At 33.1% G+C, this 24,728-nt stretch overlaps 1 protein-coding gene across 1 annotated transcript; it reads left to right on the forward strand.

Moving 5' to 3' along the window:
• Nucleotides 1-17,733: 17,733 nt before the first annotated feature.
• Nucleotides 17,734-18,410, forward strand: LOC131072112 (ethylene-responsive transcription factor ERF104). Its single transcript, XM_058008176.2, has one exon. The coding sequence runs from the start codon at nt 17,769-17,771 to the stop codon at nt 18,351-18,353; it is 585 nt and encodes a 194-aa protein (XP_057864159.2). The 5' UTR covers nt 17,734-17,768; the 3' UTR covers nt 18,354-18,410.
• Nucleotides 18,411-24,728: the final 6,318 nt, after the last annotated feature.

Genomic DNA, 24,728 nt, shown 5'->3' on the forward strand with positions numbered 1-24,728 from the left:
CCACGTCCCAGGGACAAGAGACCACGAGATGTTATTGATGATAGCACTTAGATTTTACTGTTTATTTGGCTTTGATATGTACTTTTTTATGGACTTTACACATTTGTTTACACATGCACATACTTTATATATATGGATAGTTGCATAATAGGATTAGATCATATATATTTTGTGCATACTTTATATATTTTGTGCACATTAGATATTATGTGGAGTGAACATCATGTTACCATCTAGACATATATATGGATTAGATATTATATGGATTATGTGGACTTGAAATTTTACTGTTTATTTGGCTCTGATATGTACTATTTTACGGGCTTTACATATTTGTTTACACGTGCACACACATACTTTATATATATGGATAGTTTCATAATAGGATTAGATCATATATATTATGTGCATACTTTATGTGTATTGTGCCCATTAGATATTATGTGGAGTTGAAATTATGTGCACATTAGATCATATATATTGACTTGAAATTATGTGGACTTGAAATTTTGTGCATACTTTATATATTATGTGGACTTGAAATTTTATTTATGGAAGTTGTGCTTAAACAACTTTATAGGCATTATGTGGACTTGTAATTTTATTTTTGGAATTTCATTTAAATAGTTCTTGTGATTAGATAAACTAAATGTGCATACATCATGAACTAAGTATCGAAACATATCTTATAATTATAACATATTCTAAATTAAAAAGTATCATTTAACAAATATAATGAATAGAACTTGATTAAAACATAATTATCTCATTCATAAATTTGACCAATAGTCTCTCATTTATGTATATTGTACACAAAATGTAATCAAGAAGACATATCTAAAATAAAATAAACAGTCTATTTAAATAACTTTGTTTTCATTGATGCCTTCTACTTGTGGTAGACCTGAAACAAAATTTTACTAGATTCATTCCGTTATACCATCTGCATCCTCTCTCTTTTGCAAAGCATCTATAATTGTCTCGTGCTCTTCCATAGAGAGAGTCCATAATTGTTTATTAGCAGGCCTGCCACGATATCTATCCAATTTTATATTAGTTGCCACTACCAAATGCGAGTAATGTATAATCTTCTTCTCTAATTCATAATCTTCAAATGTGGGCAATCCATTCTTTCTTGTTAGATATTTGTGTAGCCAAGTGCCAACAACAACCACAGATCCTGTTGGATAGTCATAACCATCATCATCTACTCGAGGAGTAGTTAGCTTATGTTTTGGCTCTACACATCGAGCCAACCAATACTCTGTCCCCTCTTCATTGTCCTCTAGTGCAACAACAGCATAGACATGTCCTGTGCACAAAACAATTTTATTTTAATATTTAATGAGAAATAAAAACAAAAATATACACTGTAAGATTTCATAAATTTATGTACTATTTAATAAATCAAAACAAATTTCAAAAATAATTTTACCTTGTTGTATAAGATCTGAAATGCGATCATAGTCATTTGATGCAAACATTTGATCCATATCTTCATCAGTTCTTTCATGCGGATCATTTGCATCTATGGGTGTCAATGATCTTTGTTGCCATTCTTCAACCCATTCTTTATTCTCACAAAATTCCCAATCTCCGGAAACACAAAATTGACAAAAGCAAGCAAGTTGCCTTGTGAATATAGTCCATGTGTTTTAATTAGAACTCTTAAACGAATGCCATTTAGCTGATCCAATGATGGTATTACAATCATGCCGAATAGGAATACTATCTTCCTCTATCAACCAGAAGAAACGTCGAATTGCAGAGTTTTCAGTTGATCCTTTTGACAACTTTGAATTGCACCAATCTACAACTGCACGAGCATCTCTGAATTTCACTACATCCTCGAATTTCAATTGTTCTCTAGCAAGAGCTCTTTTTATACAGCACCGGCTCCATCATGTTCCCCCTTACCATGTCCCGCTTCAAAAAAACTCCATAAATGTTGGACATTGGTTATCTTGTGAACTTTGCATAGCCAATAAAACATTCTTGCATTTTTGAATTGTCCAGTGCAGTTATCTGACCATATCATATGTTGTTTCATGTCAATTTCTCTTTCCTTAAGATTATCATAAAATACCTTGAAGCAATGTTGGACAAACTCTGAAGAGTGTAATCGATTATCGCTAACATAGAAATGATACTCCCTCAAAAATTTTCTGTTATCTTCTGTACTGTCATGGTCATGTCTATATATAATGTGCACAAATATGGCCACTTGCACTGAGTTGTAGTATTGTGATTGAGTTTCCTCTTGTGGTTTTAGAGTATAATTTTCTGCAAAATCCACAACTGATACTATTGTTCCAACTGGAAATGTGTTCTTGCATATGCGAAACTGTCCATCAAGCCATCGAGCATGTTGGGAATGTTTCACATATTTTGGAACAATATGAGTTTTAAACTCACTAATAAATGCATTCACACTATTCTATTCTGTAATCAATTCTAAACGTTTCCCCATCTTTCCATCCTTTAGAGGGTATTCTATATTTTTAAATCTCCTAACATCAACCATTTTTTGTCCAAACTCAGATGAAACATGTTCATGCAAACATTCACCTATCGAAGAATAGTTCCCACATAAATTGCAAAGACCATAAATGCATGAACTGGAAAGAAATAATTGTTCATTAGGTGGTTTACAAAATAAACTTCCAATAAAATCTTTTATAGTTTCAGGTGGAACATAAACACCACAATCCTGCACAAGATCATTACCATGCAACATACAATGAATATATCGAAAAACATCATAATAGTAACGAAACTGGACATGAGTTTTACAACAACAAGATATTCTTTGTTTATTGATTTTAACATACCAGGGTTTGCATTTTTCAAATGATCTTTGACTAATTCGTAAATTCATTAACATAGATTCATCACTAAATTTTTTAAAGAATTCAGTTTGAGTCATGTCAAGAAGATGTTTTGGATGAGGATCACGAATTTTTGATCCCACCCTTAACTTTAAAACATCTCTAGCATTTGATGAAACTCTAGTGTTATCATGCCAAAATTTTGCAATTAATTGTTTAGTTTCATCATTTAATTTCATGTCCGACCTTTGAAGTCTACCACTAAAACTCCAACAATGGTTTAGTGGATCAATTTCAATTGTGTCTCTTCTTTTGGCCGCTCTTGACAAGGTTCTATGATGTAAGTTCAAATGGCCACTTATATCACTTAACATTCTTTTACTAACAATCATTTTGTCAACTGTAGCAGTCGTTATAACTCTACGTGCTGCATTCTTATCTTTAGATCGACTTGCTTTTCCTATAGAATCGATGGCACTGGCAACAGTAGATACAACTTGCTTATATGATTCATCTTTTCTTTTTGGTTTTGCATAAATACCTATTTTTTTCATGACTTTACGCATTTTTAACATTTTTATTAATTGTAGCATTAATTGACATTGGAATCCTAACTTTTTATTATAGAAAAATTGTTTATATAATCTGTTTGCATGTGTTTTGATTTGTCTCCAAGAAACTAACCCATTAAGATTATCTAGCACATTACTATCAATAGTAAACAAATTACATTCATTTTCTTTTAGAGAGGGTGGTGTAATATTTTCAATTTTTATTTCTTTTCGTATTGGTGTATGAAATTTATATCCATCTTCATTTAAATCAGCAATTTGATTGGCATCATAGTCATCGGGATTTAAAAACATACCAGGATTCGCATCCACATCAACATTTGCATCAACAGTCATACCCGTGTGTGGTTCTACATTTCTTGCATCCATCATGATGTCTTCAATGGTCTCATCTACAACGGGCACTGAACTAGATGCTTCAGAAGTGTTATTCAATTGTCATTGTTGTGATCTTCGATCTCTTTGGCGTTTTGCCTCCTTCTCTCTTTGTGCTTGAATTTCTTCCACTGTCATTGTCCTCTTTTTTTCTTTTGACGTTGCTTAGAATCCATTTTTACAAACTCGTCTTCAAAAAATAATATCTTTTTACTGAGTTCTTCAAAAAATCGTGTAAAAAATATTAAAAAGTACTGCCAAATGATGTAAAAAATCTTTGTCAGTACGGATTTCAATGATAGTGTCGTAAATCGATGCAATCTATCTTCTTTTTTACAGTAACGGTTATTTAGAAATGGGGGCCCGTTATTTAACAACGGGCCCCCATTTTAATAACGGGGGCCCATTATTTAAATAACGGGCCCCCGTTTTTAAAACGGGGGCCCGTTGTTAAATCTAATGGGCAAAAAATGAAACGGGCCCTCGTTATGCAAAATTTGAATTCACAACCCGCCTCTTGCCTCGGGATTAGGCCTGGGATAGGCCTGGGATGGCCACACCTGAAACATGAACCTGCAAATTCAAAGCTCCATGATTGAAAGCACAAATATGATGAAATGAAATAGTTTACGTGCCTCTAATCAGAGAATTTTTATACGAAATTGAAACCCATTTCAGATTATACTGTCTAGATTCTAAATATGTAAATTAATTTAAAAATTGATTATTTTAACTATTTTTCATTTAATTTATACTAAATCAGGTTCATAAATTTGAAATATTAACTAATTTTCTTAATTTAATAACTTTTTTATTTTAATAAATTTTGAAAAAAAAATTATATGTCATCAATCTACACAAAATTCTTTTCAATTTAAAAAAAAAAAAATCAAAAAATGCTAAGTTTACGTCAAATTATGTGGGTCGTACACGTCAAATTTTTAAAAAGATAATTACGGCCATTAAAAAATTAATTAAAAAAAAATATTTGAAAAAAAATACAGAAAAATATGCTCATCAATCTTCAGTGTGTTACAAACCATTTCCCAAAACGGTTTGAGAAAATAATTTTAATTGTGTCAAAAAGTGTGGGTCGTACACATGCATGGTATGGTCCTGAAACAAGCATTTTTAAAACATAGTTTTTAGAACTCCATTCAAAAAGTTATTTTTTATTATGTGGGTATTAAAATAAATTATATATTTGAAAAGTACACTCAAAGAGCTATCTTTTATATTACTGACTTTTTCCAAGATTCAATCTCTAAGTGTTTCAAAATTTAAGCTCAAGTGAGACAAAATCTGAAAAACAGGGAAAACACTTCCACTTTTTGGCCAAAAAGTGGACTCATCTTCTTGCACTGACCCATTCATTAAATGAATTGTATTGTATTATTTATTAAATAAATTGTATTGTATTGTTCATTAAATGAATTGTATTGTTCATTAAATGAATTGTATTGTTCATTATACAAACAACACTTACGATGAAATCAAATGAATTGTATTGTTTATTAAATAACCATTATTAACCATTGTTAATTATTGGATTGAAGATTAAAGTTTTCCATGATAAAACCATGCACACATGAGCAACAGTTTATATGATCAAATATCAACTTTTGTATATATGAAAATGTCAAATGATTACAAGTGTATGTCCATACACAAATATGACATAAACGCCAACTCAAACAATATGTATGTCTATATACATGAATGTATGTCCATATGCAAAATATACATACCAACTAGACATGTAAGCATCCCAAAACTATCTATAACATCCTAAGATACTGATGGATCATCAAAATCGATCCTCTTCGTTGCACTGCTCGGCTCTGAAGGATCCCACAAAAGAAAAAACAAACCACGATTAAGATTAGTTATATTATATAACTCACATTTGAAAAGTTAACATAAAAATGAACTATAATTGAACTATTCTTGTTTACCATATCTTCACATTTTTTCTTCGGCTATGGAGGACTCTTGATGTATGTCTTCGGTAGAGGAGGTATGTTTTCAATATTTTCATACACAACCTACATATGTTCATAAACATGACATTGATACAAGTTGGCATATAATTGTCACTGATAATAATGAATTATATCTACTAAACACAAAATAAAATAAACACACATGTACTCAAGGAATATCTTCTTCTTCTTCTTCATCTTTAGGTATAGTGGGTGTAGTCAACAAGGATGTGAAGCCAAGAATTTTCTGTACATATACACAACAAGTATATGAAACTATCAATCTATGTTTAGATGTTTATAATCATTATAAGTTATTTAAACTATATTCATTCAATCATATTTGCATTCAATTACCTTTCCCTTGTCTCCAACTACACTACCAGATCCAAATTACACAGCCCCACACTCATGCTATTTGTGCCCTACAAGAGTAAAATAAGACAAACATGCAAGTTACTACATAATCTAATTAATATCAATATAAATGATGAGCATGTATGTACAATAAAATAGAAATGACTAGGTACAATAATATATGTACCATAAAGCTATCAAGGCCAAATGAAATGACCGTCAAGGTGCCCTCCTGGATCTGTGTCAACTCCTCCTCTGTCATCAACTGTTAAATAGACCATGTAAATAAAAATTAGTACATAATATTATCTAGATTATAAATATTCATTTAAAATATAGAATGAACTATGAAAATACAAATCTTACCACTACATCATCAATGTATGATGAAGGTGCCTCCTCGCCTCTAGCATGCGAGGACTCTCTAGGGTATCCTCCAGTCTTTGTCATAACATCCAGTGCATCGTGCATCTCATGCACCTCATAATCTGCAGTGTGCGCGGGAGGATCAACAAGTTGTCCAACTGGACCCAAGCATAGGTGCCCACACATGACACAACTATGGGGCACGTAAATGTGTATAGCCGAGGAGGACGTGTTAGCGCCATCGGATGCCCGCTACCATCAAAAGTAGGCTGAGCTACTACCCCAGCCTGAGAAACCAAAAGGTTACTCAAAGAGTGAATAGCCAATATGGTCCATGATGCTGCCTCACGGATGATTTCTAGATTCTGCACTGGAGGTGGGGGATCAACAGGAGGAGAGGAGACATATGGGCCCTGGACTACTTTGATTTCCTCAGGTCTATTTTGGGGCATACCTAAACCAACACCCTGGAAAGGTTGGATGTCAAAGTAGTTCACATATTTTCCTAAAACAAAATCAGCATACAATTTTTTGATGAAGTAGAAGGGGACATCAAGATTGTTGTTGGGTGGTTTATCGAAAACCATCCACCAACGATCCCAAAAGCTTTTCACAATACCATCATTTGTGCACCATTTAATAGAAAGTTTTATTTTTTGGGGGTCTACATGTTGACTAGTGCGAGGATTCACAAACAATGTGGCGATAGCGGCTTTGGATATATCGAGATCCTTGATCTCCTTATAGGACAAGCCATCTGCATATTGTTCCCTCATATAATCTCGCCACAAAAGAGAGACATTGAGCTCCTCAATGATAGTTTCTATACTCTTTATGATCGACGTGAGGGGATCAAACATTAGGTTCAGGTGAGGGATCCTATGATAGACATCTGCAATCTCCCTCAATTGGTTCAAATTTTGTGCAATTAAATCCTGAATTGAGGGGGGGTTTGGCAAAGGAGGGTTTTGTGTAGGAGGGTTTGGTTGTTGCAGTTGTGGTTGATCAATGTTTTCACTGTTATCCCCCAATTTTTACCTAATTGAATGCAAACAATTGAATTTAGTTAACAAATTTGAACAATTTTATATTTGATTTTAAAAAACCTAGTTTTCATGATAAAAACATATTTTGAATGAAAAAACAAATAAACATTAAAAAAAATGCAAAAATTTGAATGAAAATGATGAAAAACAATAAAAATCCTACGTTTTAATGGATTTTTTTACAAATTCGGGTCACAAAATCGGATATCGGATTTGAAAGAAATCGCGCAGCCCATGGGCTGTCACAATCCACTTATATTGTCTCAGAAAATCAGATATTCGATAAAATCCAATATCCGATTTTATCGGATATCATATTTTTATAGTTAAATTATTTTAAAATAACATTGTATTATATAATATAATAATATATTATGTATTACATAATATGTATTATATAATGTAGAATGTTATATTATATTATATATTATATATTATATAATGTATTATGTCCAAGGGGTTGAGCTTAACTGGTTAAAAGATTGGGTTCGCACTATGGAGACCCAAGTTCAACTCCCAATAGGGACATCTAAAGTGGAACTCTAAGCTGTGACTCTTGGCCTTCCATAATGGGGAAGGTCTTGGGTCAATCTAATCAAACATAATAATAATAATAATAATAATTCAAAATATTGCGGCTACGACCTATTACCTATCAATATATATATATATAATTTAATATATAATTTATTTATTAACTTGAAATTACCTATAAAAATCGGATATCCAATTTTATCCGATATCTGATTTACCTAGGTGTTTACCATGCCAAGGTGTACTGACACCTAGGCCAAGCAAAAAGTCAACATGGATTTTTCGTGTTTTTAGGCGAGTGGAAAAGGCTATTTTTGTCGCATCGCCATTTTTTGGCCCCCCATGATCCTGCACTAACCCAAAATCAAACACATGAATAGTTGGAACTTAGTTTTCATTCATATTGAGCTCTTTGGTAGAGTGCATATGTGAAGTATGACATGGTATGTGTGGTTGCATAGTTACCTAGTATGCTTGAACACATGAAGGATACATTGAAAGAGTTCAATTTTTTAGAAGTGCATTGCATTTTGTTTAATATTTTTGAATAATGCATTCATTGTGGATGATTTTGGAGGCTAGATTATTTCTTCATGGAGGGTTTTTCTAGGTTATATCTTTGTCATCTTGATAGCATGTTTTATACTATTTTTTATGGTGGATTTTGAATACCTGCCTATTTTTCTCTTTTGAGGTTATGTGGAAATAGTTTATTACAACTTAAAATTTTCTTTCATACATGAGCATTACCAACCCTTGCATTATATAATTTATTTTTATAATGTGTGCTTTTAATTTTCATTATTGGGATTTATCTAGTAAAAATATAGGATTATCCCTTATGTGAAAGATTGGTCTAATAGATCTAGTATAAAATATGCTTTAGGATAGTCTCTAATTTTCCTCATATATATTGAAATATATCAAGGTGTTACCTTGAGATACCATTGAGGAGCTTGTCAATGTAATAGGGGAATCACTTCTCTTTGTCCAAAATACTTCATGGACCAAATTAAGAAAGATGAGAAAAACAAGAAAACATTCACACTATAGATGGTTGATATGAAGATGATATAAGATTAAATTCTATTATTTCATTTTAGATTTAGATTTTTCTCTAGATAATAGCCCATAATATGAGTTTAATTGCACACCAAATGTCTTTAAATAACATGAAAACATGTCATACAAAAGGTGTTCTATTAAGATAGAATAAAATTAAAAAACTTAAATTTAAATTTCAATGTTCATTCATATGATCGTCAAGATTAACCTAGATCAACCTCAAGCAATGAAAAATTAATTTGTAGATACAAGCTAATGATCTTAAGTTCTAGGAAGTGAATATATATATATATATATATATAGAATACACATGCATCCAAATGGCTCCCTATATACATATTTCAATGTAATGGGTTCTTCTTAAGCTCTAAGTTGAATCTTTCTAGAATGTTTTCTTCTTGTATTTCCCTTCAAAATTAATTGGATACTGAATGCATTTAAATTTTTAGAAATATAAATAAGTCATATGATATTGAAATCTAGACTCATTAAAATACCTCAACATATTCAACATTAAAATGAAGTGATGACTACTAGCTTACAAATAAGACTTGATGAAGGTTTAAGAATGTGTACAAACTAACAACAAAGATATGACTCATCTACAAGATCTTTGTTAAGACAATTAATAGATATTATAATTATTACAGTAACATTTATACAAATATTCTCATTCTTTTCCACCATACTCAAAACATGACTGTTGTATCCAAACCTGCGATGCATAAATTCCATAACTTCAATAGAATACTGAACTCTCTAACAAAACTTAGCTCGAATCATTAAAAAAATAAAACTATGTTTTAATTTGCACAAATCAAATTAAATTTTTTTTATAAATTCTAAGATAACTATCAAATCAAATTCTTAGATAATGATTCTGCATGCTCCCTTTTCATCCTGATGATGGATCACGAAACATTGATGCAAAAAATCATACACAATCTAATCCGGAAGCACTCTAGATAATAACTATAAATTCATTCAGATTCTCAATTATGACATTCTTAGATATCTTCAGAAATAGCCTGCTTTCAAAATTGGATCAAAGAATAAATAAATGAATTTAGAAGAATGGCAATTACATCGTAATGGGCAATGGTGTGAAGGGAAAGAGAGAGACAGGGAGCGGAGAAAGAGGGTCCAATTTCCCAAAAACATCATCCTCGACTTCAATATCCCTTTTAATCTTCTCAGCCTCTATTTCAATCTTCTTTCTTTGCCTCTTCTTGGACTCCACATGACCACGCGCTGAGATCCACTCAGCGTAGGCAGAGGCGTTAAGGGGAAAGTTGAGCAGAGCCTTGGCCCCTCTCATTTTAAAAGCGGCACGGTCATATGCCACAGCGGCGGCCTCTGCAGTCTCAAAAGTTCCAAGCCAAATGCGAACCCCATGCCTAGCGGAATCCCTAATTTGCTCTGCGAATTTTCCCCAGGGTCTGCGACGCACTCCTCTGTAATGTCGTCGCTCAGACGGAACAGGAATCTTCAGCGACGAATTAACAGTCCGTCTATTACCGTACTTCAATCCCTTTTCGGAATGTTCAGGCAAAGGATCTCCGTTAGAGTGAGCAGTGAATGAGAAAATTGAATCGTCGCCGAGCAAATGTAATGCAATCTGCTGCAGAGCTGAATAATACTCTTCACTCATCATTTTCTGCCAAAGGCGCTGCTTTTGAATTATCTTTACTTAGGGTTTGATATATACTGGATCTGAAGGATGTAATTGGAGTAGCTGCTTGTTATATAGGAGGAAAAGATATGCAGGATTTGGTCGTGGAAATATCTAAACAATTTATTTGAGAAATAATTTCTGCAACGTTTCTGAATCAATTTATTTGAGAAATAATTTCTGCAACGTTTCTGAAACAATTTAAATAATTCACGAGACGGCTGCGAGCGATTGATGACCAAATTCGGTGGTCTGACTGGTATAAATGTTACTGTTGTTCGTTGACACATTCTAATCTCGGAAATAAATGATGACGTGAGCGGAGGAGTAAGTAAAATTTTGTGAATCTTTTATCATTTCCTCTCATTTTATATATTGCTATTTTTGCATGTGGACAAATAATTTGGACCTCTAGACAAAACTTCCACGTCACCTTACAAACGGTTTGATGTGTACAAATCATACATAAAATTTATGTTTCTCTTTTATATGCTAGGTAGTCAAGTTGGGAATGAAGAATTTTTCAAATCAATATGTTTGCTTATCAAATATAAATAAATTAATTTTATAATGTTAAAATATGTAATCAGCTTTATTATTTGTTTTGTATTGTTGAAGATATGAATTAATCATAATTTAGAAGTCTATTAGATGTGTGTTCTTTTGACATTCAAACTTAATTTAAATTAGATGGATTAATCAAAATTTAAGTTCTAATTAGTTTTTTAAAAGTTATTAATTTATTTGCTATGATATGTATTGATAGAATAAATATGTAATTTTATCTTTGTGTATCAAATTGAATAAAGAGATTTTAAAAGAATAGTCTAAGATTAAACATATCAAATATCTATTTACACTAATAATAAATAAATTATATTCCAACAAAATTCATTAACAATTTTTTAAGAAGATTTACAAGTGATTTGCTATTGAAGTTGAATGGTAAATACTTTATACTTTATGGATTATATTTAAAAACTTGTTTTAAAGCATAATTCAATGGGTTTTGGATAAGTTGTAAGGAAGATTGTTTTTCGCACTATTGATGTTTAAATTTTTGCTTTCACAAGTTCCTCACATTTCAAAGTAGTTATCATGAAATTTAGGTTTAGGGACTTAAATTATCACTATGATAGATATATAATATTTTGATATAATGAACCTAAAAATAAGCACAATTGTGCATGTAAAACACATCCTAAGGTTGATTAGTAAAAACTCATTTATTCAGAAATATGATATATTGTTATCTAATTTAGTTTTCATGAGATGTTCACTCAACAAACATATGTAAGTTATCACATTGAATCATGAGATATAGAAAATACTAAAACAAAATCTAATTACAAAGTGGATCTAGCAATCTAAAAAAAATCCTAACACATCAATTCCAAAGACTCGTTAAAATGTAGATGGACTAAAGATAGACAATCAATACAAGATGGGGAACCCTCCAAACATCATGGACACTTGGTATAATCTTGTTACCTTGAAGACTATTCATGATGTGAGTATCAAAAGTAATGTTTTCTTTTATGCTTAAAAATAATAGACCAAAAGGAAAGACAATCAACAAAAAGAATAACAAAGTTAGCTAGAAACACACCACAAACTAGACATGAATCAAGAATCCAAAGAGGCATTACAATCAACATTCACAAACTCATTGAAGACTCTCTTCAAATCCCATATAGGGAAATCTTGATTATTATTAACATCAAACTTGATATTATTCCAACTTGAAATTGATTTATTCAAAAAATTAGTAATTTAATTTCCTTCCCTTTAATTTTAGGATGTTGATGTCTTTCTTACATTCATTCAAATGGCATTATTGGAAGTGATAGTGTTGCCTCCCAATTTTTTCTTGAATAAAATGATGAGATAAACATATTTTAGATACTAATTTAGTTATATTTTGATTTAATTTTAATAGAATAATGATATATATGATTATGGGAGATTTTAATGATAGAATAATGGTGTATTTATATTTAAAATAAAACTGATGATATCAATTATGTTTTCATTACCATGTAAATGTATTGATTTGGATTTGATGGGCTAGCCTATTAACGTGCAAATGAGTTTAAGTGGATGCAAGATCAATTGAAGATGGGAACGTGGTCAAGGAGAGAAGTGTAACAATTTGGTAAAGAATGGATATGATTGAAACCATCACACACACAGCATAGAGCATATAACAACTAAATTTCTAACAAAAAATGAGTGTTTTCTATGTGATTAGTGATGTTTTCTTATGAGCATTATTATGTTGAAATGAGAAATGAGACTTGTTAGGAAAATCTTCTATTTGATTAAGTGTATTATTATTTGTATGACAGGGATGTGTTGACCGCCATGCTACGATTATTTTCACATGAGTTATGATTCATATGTAAATTGATAGAAAAATGAGTAAAACACTTACATTGAATACATATAAATATGTGCATATCATCATATACATACATGGTGTATGAACACATGCGTATACCTATTTTTATATGCACATATGCACATACACTATGAACCTATATGATGGTGTAGACACATTTACATATATACAAATATAAGAGCTTTACTATGCATATTATATTAAACAATTATCACATCAAGAAGCTGATTGTATTTAAACGTGGGCTTAATGTTAATTGTTGCATATGTGAATTCATATCGAATATAATTATAAAACTCTTGTGCCATGAACCGACCACTAAGTAAGCACTACCAAGTCAACCAATTTACCACAACTAATAAGTCAATATACATAAAAACAAACAATGTCACCAATGTGAAAGGTGTGAAGGCTTATCATTGAAATAGTAAAGTCTCTTTCTTAAGGGTATGTGCACCAAGATGATGAACAAAAAAGTGGCTACTCACCTAAAAAACCCAAAAACAGAGGTATTTTTAAATAACCCAAACGTGTGACGACTTGGAAAATTCGAGCCTTAATATGTACGAGGTTTTGGAATTAAAACATTGTATGTGTTAAACTTATTTATTTACTCAAGTGAATGAATACATCCATAAATTTTAAATTTTAAACTTTTAAGCCTAAAACAAAATTCATAAGACCACTTGCTTTAAAATATTTCTAATTTTTTTTAAAACCCCTACTAAATTTTTTATGTCGAGAGGCATCTATAATGACATCAAAATGTTCGTAAACAAAATTCCATTTTTGAAACAATTTGACATGCAAATGATAGGTAAATGCATAAAATATGTCATGTTTAAGCTTTTGTGGAGGTGTCATTTTATTACTCCAAATAAAATAGAACCCTCGCCACTTTTCTCCAACTAGATTCACAGTTTTTTGCATGCAAGATTTCAATGGATTTGTATTCTTGATGTTTACTATTTTAGAAGAACATTTATTTTACAGATGATTCTCTTCTATTATAAAATATCTCTTGACATATTTTACATATATATTTTTAATATAAATATACTAGTTTACGAATCCCCTTCACCAAAAAGGCACTAATAGTACATGAAAATAATTGTTTATTTTAAGGGAGGTCTATGACCATGAGAAGGGAGCCATGCCCGCATTAATAGTGAGCTTGGCTCGTTGAAATATTTCAACAATTTTTTTTTAATGTGAGAAATAGTTTCTAGAGCGTTTCATTTAAGACGAGTCACCTTGCCAAAACGAAATTTGAAAAATATTTAAAGAATTTGTGAGACGACGGCAGGAATATGAATCTATAAGTAGGAAAGATTTATAAATATTTAAAGTTTGTTGACACATTCAATTTTCGGAAATAGAGATGACGTACAAGTGATGACGTGAGCGTAGGAATGAGTAAAATTTTATGAAGCATCCACATCATTTCCTCTCAATTTATATATTGCTAATTTTACATGTGCAGAATTAATTTGCGCTTCTCTCAACTCACCAGAGGTTTCATAGCATGAAATAATATATAAAATTTATATTTAGATTTTATATGTTCGTCAAGTTGGGAATGAAGATATTTTTCAAATGAAATGTAACTTGATGTATGGTTCTTCTCATCTCACAATTGAAATTCAAATGAGATATTCAAAAAGAGACATTCACTCAAAAATTATTATTTTTAGTATGGTGAAATTAGGTGTCAAATAGATATCTAGTATGGTGAAACTAGGTATCTATTTCCACCCAAAAAAATTGGTGTCAATATGTTTCCTCAATTTTTGCTCTCATTTGTTTGCATTCATCCATGAATAAACAAATAAGATTGGGATAAAAATGGGGTATGTGTATCCAAATATAGAGTTGTGTGTAAATGGGTTGAGACACAAGATTTCTATAACTAGAAGTAGCTACAAATATGATAATTGTTGAAAAAAATGAAAAGTAGGAGAAGAATGAACACATAAATGCATGGTATCATAAAAAAAAATAGAGGAAGGCATATGACTTATAACATCTTTAAGGATTGTGAAATAGATTGAGAACTCATATACAAACTATGGGTGATGGGTGTAACTCAAGAGTTGGTATAGGGACGGCAAAATATGGAACACAATATAAGGAGCCTAAGTATCTTTAAATATTTTTCATTTAGCCTTGATTATGTTCATGCAGTATTTTTATTTAAGTATATTAGAAAATTTAATCATGAAAAAATGAAATGCACATATCATAATCTATGGTAGCTAATTGATTTTACAAGGATTCATATCATGTTTCTTTTCATTCTCAATAATTTCAATAAATGTATCATGATTATAATATCTTTCTTTCTCATCAAAATATAACATGTGACTACTATATGAGGAAGAGGGGAGAGAGGTAGGATTCATAGTGACAATATTAAGTTTAGCCTAGTGAATTTTGTTAATAAAGTGTATCTAAGGGTCTTATCTAGAAGTTTCTTAGGAATATAAAAAAATCAGCCTTGTAGAATAATCTTAGAAGTTAAAGTTCACCAAAATGTAGGGAAATAATTTTTAAACTCCAAATAAAAGAATTAAAGATAAAAACCTAGGTTTGTAAAAGATCTCATATTGAATAATAGAGCTTATACTATGTTTGATGTGTTATGAAGCTTTTGCATTTTTGTCTAGTTTAGACACTAGGTTAAAATAAGTAAAAAGTAGAAGTAGTTACTAGATCGATGAACTATTTAAACCATGACAAATTGGATCTAAAATTTATGATCCTTGAGAGTAGGTTTAATCCATAATTTGGTCTTAAGATTTATTTTTCTCCTATATGATTTTTTCTAGTTCTAATTTTTTTCTTTGGCATTTGCAAAATTTTGAACAATGTTTGTACCCATGTATAAGAAACATGAGTGTTAAAAATAGCCTTTGGGGGATTAATAGCAATAGAGTAAGCATTATTAGATTCCTTTCAATAATAGTTATTCCAATGGATAATACATAATAAGATTAAAAATGCATTAGACAAATGATGTGCATGTTGATGCAATTATGACTAATCTAAGACTAAACTAAGATTGATGTAATAAAACCTAAACTTATATGTTTTATTCGATGATTAAAATGACCTAGGATAGTGTATTTAAATACAAATAATAGAAACACAACTGAAAGCCTTCAACATGCAAATCAATGAAGATCTATTCCTAAAAAGTCTATTTGAGAAGCAACAAATTTTGAATTTTAGACTATTATCATGGTTCTATCTATGGTATAGAAGCACATTTATAAATTTCTCTAGGAAGGTAGAGTGCTCTATTGTATCAATGCCATTTATAATAATGGGCTTAGCATGCTAAAGATTATTGGTTTAAGTTTAGGGTCAAACTAATATGTAAAACAATTCAAGTTACATATTAGAAAAATTATATTTATAACATAAACACTAAATAGCATAAATTAAAAATAAAAAAAATAAAAAACTAGACAATTTTATCTACAAATTAACTATTTATAATATATAATTTAAATTTAATAAAAAAATAATAATTTATATACATAAGTAAGTTTAGAAATGAAATATAATACTAGATGAATTATTATTTCAATTTTATGTGTTTTAAAATTTATAAAAGTAGCATAGATATCTTAAGTACATCTATTTAAAAGATATGAGATATAATCCCACCTATAATATTGAATTTGTTATTATGAGGTAAACCTTATCCCAAATAACAAGCTAAAAGTTAAAAAGTAATAGGTGCTTAGGTTCATATCTCTGTGTTTTATAATTAATATTTGTATTTTGACATGTAAATGGTTGTCAAATTAAAGTTAAAAAGTAAGAGTTTTTGTTAACATGTTCATAAACATAATTGCAATGTAAAAGTACTTTTAGAAAAATATAATATAAAAATGTAGAGATATTTGATGGGGCTTACTTCATTTTAATAACAATCTAATTAAATTATGATGAATAAATAAAATAATATTTAAATAATTCCAAAGTAAAACTAGCATACTTATCTTTAGAAAAATCTATGCAAAATAAACCAAAAGATATCATTCTAGAAAGATGAGAGAAGTATGATATTGATTGAAAATCCAATAAAAAAATAATTGTATAATATCTCTCAAATATATAACTAGTTTCTATTTATTTATAAATTACTTTATTATATTTGCATTTTAAAAATAGATTTATTTTATTTATTTATATTCTATAAATGTTTGAAAAATAAACCTTTTATTTTATTTTATTATATAATTACATTATTTATAATTTAAAATAACATGACGAGGCCACTAATGTTTTCAAAAGAGACATACGAAAGTTCCGCGAAATATATTGGCAATATCGTACATTTTTTCAAACAAACGTGCGCTATAGCTGGTCCTCGTTCAAATCAATCCCCCTTCCACCACGGTCAACGTTTCATTTTTATATTCTTATTCTCTTCCTTCCTCGCTTCTTCCTCCCTACTTTACTTTATCCCCTCCTCCTCCTATATAAACAGCCACAACAATCTATCTGCCACACGTTCACTAAACTTAACATTAATATTCAAAATCAGTTGCTCTGAAAAATGATGAGCCAAGAGTATTATTCTGCTCTGCAACAGATCGCATTACACTTGCTCGGCGATGATTGCATTGACGGAGATCATTTGCCTGACGATACGGATCAGGAATCGAAATGCAGTAATAGACGGAGACGGACAATTAGTTCGTCGCTTAAGATTTCTGTTACATGTGAGCGGCATTACAGAGGAGTGCGTCGCAGACCCTGGGGAAAATATGCTGCAGAAATCAGGGACTCCGCCAGGCATGGGGCCCGCATTTGGCTTGGAACTTTCGACACTGCAGAGGCCGCCGCTGTGGCATATGACCGTGCCGCTTTTAAAATGAGAGGGGCCAAGGCTATGCTCAACTTTCCCCTCAACGCCTCCGCCTATGCTGAACCGATCTCAGAGTCATGTGGTCATGTGGAGTCTAACAAGAGGCGCTTAAAGAATATCGAAATAGAGGCTCAGCAGCCCCCTCGCACGAAGATTAAAAGAGATGTTGAAGTAAACGATGATGATGTTTTTGGGAAATTAGAAAAATTGGAGCCTCTTTCTCCGCTCCCCTTCTCTCTCTTTCCCTTCACGCCCTCACCCATAATGATATGATCGCCAGTCTTGTAAATTCATTCTTATTTTTTCATTCAATTATTCTTTAAATTTATTCTCCCGTATTTTTAATGGTAAAAAAACTTCTGGCCGTGAATTCTCATGCAAATTTTCACTTTATGAACAGCAGACAATGTTGACAATTAAAATTGTTTTATCTTAACGTAGAAAGAGTCCAGAAGTTTTCGACTATATAATTTTTTAGTGCCAATATCATATGAACTAATAATAAAGTTAAGATGCGCCATTATTATTCGACCTTCTCCCTTGATTGAAAAAACTTGAATACCAATCTATTGAATTCAATATTTGTAACTAAATACATTATACAGAAACATATAACGTCACTTTATACGTCCATGGGAAACGCATCAGATCTGGTAGTGAATGGCCTCTAAGATGACGTCATCAGTTGTATGTCATCTTTTGTCACAGCCATGGTTAAATTTTAACTCTTAGGAAAAATCTTTCACAGTCAGCATAATTACAATCAAGTATGGAATATATGTTTTGAGAGTATTAAAAATCTCCCATCCAATCCATTAAAAATGAACTTACAAGACTGGCTTTCTGAGCAATTTGTTGCCAAATATTCGGTTGGACTTGCAAAACTTATGCAAGATTTTGAAAATTGTTGTTTACAAATAGCGATTGACAAAGTGGCAAATTGAAGGGATTCTTAAAGACTATGACGCATGGCAAAGCCCAGGCCTGGAATTTGACGGTCACCCCTACCTGTCATATGAATTTTTGATGACGGTTTAGTCATTTCAATGCCTTTCATTTGACGTTTTAAGAAAAATATTAACTGACAAAAAATATAAAAGTAGAAGATTGAAGCAATGAAAATCAATGCACGCCTTTCTTGGGAAGAAGTGAAAATCATTATGTTAATGAGAAAATAATATAAATTAGTAATATATGCAAAAGTCTTAAATTTACTAAATAAGTTTCTAAATTAATACACTAATATATATTATATATTAACATTAAATGATAATCAATTAATAATTACTAATTTAGTAATAATAAACATTTAAATTTTAAAATTATTTATATTATGACAAATTTCTATAACAATCTTATTAAATATATTTAAAAAATTAAATTGACTAAGTTTCTAAATTCATATATAAAAAATATAATATATTGTAATAATTCATATTAAAATATTTTATCAGTTATATTCTATCATTTCAATTATGACAAGTTTCTAAATTCATATGAAAAAATAGAACTATTCTAAAAAATCATATTAAAATATTATAAAATTAGAAACAACTACATCCTTCCATATTCTAAATCCTTCCATTTTAAAATATTCTAAATAAATTTGTATTTTTATAATAAACATTCTAAACTAATATATATATTACCTACTATATTTTTTACGGTTTATTTATAATTTGAAGTGTCATCTATATGGTTTTTTTTTTTATATTAGATATCGAGAGTCCAAAAAATAAACAGAGAGTTTATACAAAACTAGGGAGCGGGGGGCAGGGCCTCAACTGCCAAACTGAGAAGCGAGAGAGAGGAATCTATACATATATCTTTTTAGCAAAAAAGATGGGACATAGCAGAAAAAGTCAGTATTGGAGAATTTCATCCTGATCCTCCAGCCATGTAGTCCAGGCTTGTTGGCCTTCCATCCAGACCACCTTTTTCCTTGCTAGGATCTAGGAGCACATCTCTATCCTGTTGAAGGGAGGAGGCCTGTTGTCCTGTAGATCCTTTATCAGCTTCTGTACTGCCTTGTCGAAGGAGGTCTGGTTCTCTGCGATCCTAGCCCATTCGTACCCGTCTTGCATCTCATAAACAAACATGGTTGCCCTGCCATCTTTCAGGAAACACAATAGCTTGTTTCTCTCGAGGTTCATCACAAAGCAGACCTACACAGCAATTTTGTAATGTGTGAGTTTTTAAAAAAACTCAGTACGTTCCCTTATAATACCTTGGAACTTCTCCTCATTTCTGAGTTTCCAAATAAACCGGAGAATGAAAGAAGATAAGATTTGCCAAACAAGATTAGTATCCTTTCTCAGTCCATGAATAAAAATAGTAACTATATCAAGAGTAAACACAGAATCTACAATAGAAATTCCAAATAGAAGCCAGATTTCTCTAGCAAAGGGGCAGTCAAAGAAGATGTGACGTGCAGTTTCAGGTTTGTTGCAGAGAGAGCATCGGTCATACTCAACAGATGTATTCCTAATAGGTAATATGTCCAAAATAAGTTGCCATCTGAAGCACTGAATCTTAGGGGGAATGGGGGATCGCCAGAGCTTCACAAAGGTTTTCTGCCAGGTGTGGGGGGTAAGGTTAACATACCACAATTTGTTGACGTGCTCGATCACCGAGGAATCGTTGTTTAGTAGGCCATAGATAGATTTGGCTTTGATTTTGGGGAGGGTGGAGTCATCCTTCCATAGGAATGAAAGGTACCTATGGGCATCAACTTGGGTGTTTTTAGGGAGGTTAAGGGGAACGCATGCATTTTTAATCATATTGTATGTTTTCTTATGTGATGTAGGGAGATCATATTTAATGCTAAGAGCTTCCCAGCTAATAAGGTGATCATGTTCAAGAATATCCATAATGTACTTGATTCCTTTATTATGCCAGTGCTTAGCAGAGCAGCCTTGGGTTAAACCAAGGGGTTTGAGTTGTGATGCAGGTTCCACCATATTGACCTTTCACTGTGTAGGGAGTTATCAAAGTTGATGTTTGAGTTGATGATTAGACCACGCACATGCTCCTAGGCTTTCCAGATGGATTTAAACACCCAGGTGCCTTAGATAGACACGGGAAAACCGCCAGCAATTAAGTCAGTGAGAGGGAGACCTTTCCAGGATTTGGCATTTTTGGGAACACCACTTTGTATGTTGTTCCTAATGAGGATTTTCCAGGGTTCTTGCCCTTCCAGTGAGTGAAATATCCATTTGGCTGCAAGGGAAATGCCTTGCAGCCTAAGATCCTTAAGGCCCAACCCACCAAGTTTTTTATCAAAATGGCACCAGGCCCATTTGACCACGTGGGCTTTCCTTTTACCCTTCCCATTAGACCAAAGGAACCATCTGATAGCCCTTTGAATTTCAAAGATTTGGTAGTTACTAAACATCCACACTGAGGAGTAGTATATACTGTACGAGGATAGGATTTTTTGGCAGACTTGGATTCTACCAGCAAGGGAGAGAACCCTATTGTCCCATTTGTTGAGTTTACTATCTATCTTTCCCTTCACCTAGCCTCACATGTCCTTAAGAGAGGGCGATATAGAAAAGGGGATGCCAAGATAACAGACTAATTTAGTAGGTCCTCCCCACTCATAACCAAACTGGTGAAGCCAGTCTGGGGGATTATCTTTCCAACCAAGTAAAATGGATTTGGTGCTGGATATCCCGGCTCCGAATGCCCTACCGAAAATGTCAAGTTTTTGATTAAGGGAATCCAAATTGTGTCTTGAGAGCTTCAGGAAGAACGAGGTATCATCTGCAAACTGGATGTTGATCAGTTTAGAATCATCCGGTAGGGTAATGCCTTGAACACGGGGGGATAGGGTGTCATCTCTAAGGAGATAATAAAGGGCGTCGGAGGCAATGACAAAAAGAGCAAGGGCAAGGGGGCAGCCCTGCCTAATCGATATAGACAGGGGAATAGGTTGGGAGAGGGTCCCATTGATTTCAACCAGGGCGGATACATCCTTGAGGAGGATTCAAACATAGTCACAGAACTCGCTAGGAAAGCCAAAAGCTAAGAGCATCATGAGGATGAAATTCCATTCCACCCGGTCATATGCTTTCTCAAAGTCGACTAGGAACATGGCGGTGTCTTGATTTGAGGTTTTGGCCCATTCCATGGATTCCCAACTCGTTACAAGATTTTCCAGGATGTATCTGACTTTAATGAAGCCAGTTTGGGTGGAGCAGATGAACTTGGGGAGGATCTTCTCAAGGCGGGAGGCTAAGGCTTTGGCCAAGATCTTGTAGGAGACGTTAAGGAGGGTAATTGGCCTCTAGTTTTTAATCAGGGCTTTGTCCCCTTCTTTTGGGATAAGCTTAATAATACCCCTATTTATGTATTCCCCCAAGGTGCCAGTGGCAAGGGCTTCATTATAAATATCATAAAGGTCGTCGGAGATCCAGTCAATGTTAGTTTTGTAGAATTTAGCAGGAAGTCCATCAGGGCCTAGGGCCTTGTTTTCCTTAAGAGCCTTAATGGCATCCTTGATTTCGTGCACAGTTAGCTTAGGTTTGAGGAGGTTAGATTCATCCTCAAAAATTCTGTTAGGAATAATGGTCCTACATCTGGTACGAGCATCTACCGAGGCCTCATTATCCTCAGAGGTAAACAGAGTTTTGTAGAATACTTCAAAGGCTTCTTTGATGTCATGGATATCTAGGAGTTCCTTGTCTTCTATAGTTATTCTATCAATTTTTTCCCTGATCTATTTTTGTTTGAGCAGGTTAAAGAATATTTTGGAGCCCTTATCACCAAACTGGAGCCAGTGGTTACGGGCTCTGATGAAGACACCTCTGATTTTAACCTACTGGTGCTTTCTGAGGATATCTCTAGCCTTGGAGACCTATTTGGCCAAGGTAGGGGAAGAAGGCTGCAATTGAATTTCATGCTCGAGGGAGTGAAGCCGAAGAGTAAGAGATTTTTCTATGAATCTGAAATCTTTGGCTTTCTTCTGGCCAATGGTTTGGAGAAGATTCTGCCAGGAGGAAATATTTCTCTGCCATCTGCTCAAGGGGGATTGGGGGAGATGCGGTTCCAGATTGAAGTCTAATTAATTTGATGGCATTTAGGACATCCTCATCTTGCAGCAAGGAGGTATTAAGTAAAAACTTCTTATTGCGAGGGTGGCAAGGGGTGATGGAGTTCCTGATGTTGATAATGGCTAAAATGGGGAAATGGTCAGACAGGATAGTTGGTAAGACTGCAACCACATTCCCAAATTGGTTGGGGGAGAAGGAGAAAAAGTCCTTATCAGCATAGAATCTATCTAACCTGGAGTAGATCCTATTAGTGTTTTGTTGAAAGTTGCACCAGGTGTGCCATAGGTTAGGGGTATCAGGTTTAGTGCCTTCCAAGGGGTCAAATAGTTGCAGATGCTATTTGAATCTATCCCAATGAGACTTTTCTGAGTTTTTCCATTCAAACAGAAGTCCTCAAGCCTTGTCATTCTGAGATTCAGTCATATTAAAATCCCCCGCCATGACCCAGGGAATATTTGGGAGGGAAGTTAGCCAATTCCAGAGGGATATTCTTTCCTTATAATCATTTGAAGCATAAATGGAGCATATGCCAAAGCAAGATCCCTTAACCTCTAAGGTAACCCAAGCTATTCTATTACAGGGAGAGGTCCCTTTATCCTTGAGGTACATTGCCCATTTAGGGGCGAGAAGAAGCCCAACTCCTCCTTTACCTCTCGGGTGGTTGGTACAGAGTTTGATTGCATCTCGCCAAATGAAGTCCAGAGTTGAGTCAAGGGAGAAGTCAACAGATTTAAGTTCTTGTAACATCAGGAAGTCTAAGTTTTTGTGCAAGTCCAAAAACCTTTTAATAACAAATTTTCTGTCAGGCGATTCAAGGCCACGAATGTTCCATGATATGTATTTCATCAAGGTAGAGGGTTTACGGGGGGCTGGTAGGGAGATTGTTGTTGATCGTTAGATTTCTTCTTATTTTTGGAGCCCATAGGTCTACCTTTTTTTTGTTAAGGGAGTGTCCTTTCACAGAGTCCTCATCATCTTCACTAGTTTCAGGAGGGTCCGCTCTAGTGTCTGCAATTCCTCCTAAGTCAGACCCAGACAACTGGGAGCCTGGAAAGTCAGGGAGCATAGTGCTAGATCTAATTTCATCTAGACCCTTATTGGCATATATAACTTCTATTATATGATTGTCCTCTATTTCCTTGAGCGAAGATGAAGTCGAGGGGTTAATGGTGTTAGTGTCAGAAATAAGTCCTGCAAGTGAAGAGGAGACCGATTGAACGGGGGTTTCAGATCGGAGAATCATTGCAGGGTTATTGCTAATGCTAGCACCATTGACACTACAACTGGGGTTTTCTAATTTATTGACCATATTTCTAACCACAGATTTGACAGGGGACTACTCAGGGAGCCGGGTTAAAGGCGAAGAGGCTAATTGGCTGGCGGAGGAGCAGCTAGGATTTAGGGCTTTAAGAGGGGTAATTTTACACCTCTGTTTCCTAGAGGTAACAAGATGAAAACCATCATTGGGCAAATCTCCAAGCTTTTGAGAGGGGTCGGAAATAGGGATGAGGAGCTCGGGGGCCAAGGGTGTGCGATCGGGCATGAGAGGGTTAGCATTATTAGGAGATGGACCAGGATCTGCGGTCAACCCATC

Source organism: Cryptomeria japonica, chromosome 6, assembly GCF_030272615.1.
Source record: "Cryptomeria japonica chromosome 6, Sugi_1.0, whole genome shotgun sequence".
NCBI lineage: Eukaryota > Viridiplantae > Streptophyta > Pinopsida > Cupressales > Cupressaceae > Cryptomeria > Cryptomeria japonica.

Coding starts and splice junctions, on each gene's coding strand:
- LOC131072112 (XM_058008176.2), top strand. CDS start 17,769: ATGATGAGCCAAGAGTATTATTCTGCTCTGCAACAGATCGCATTACAC.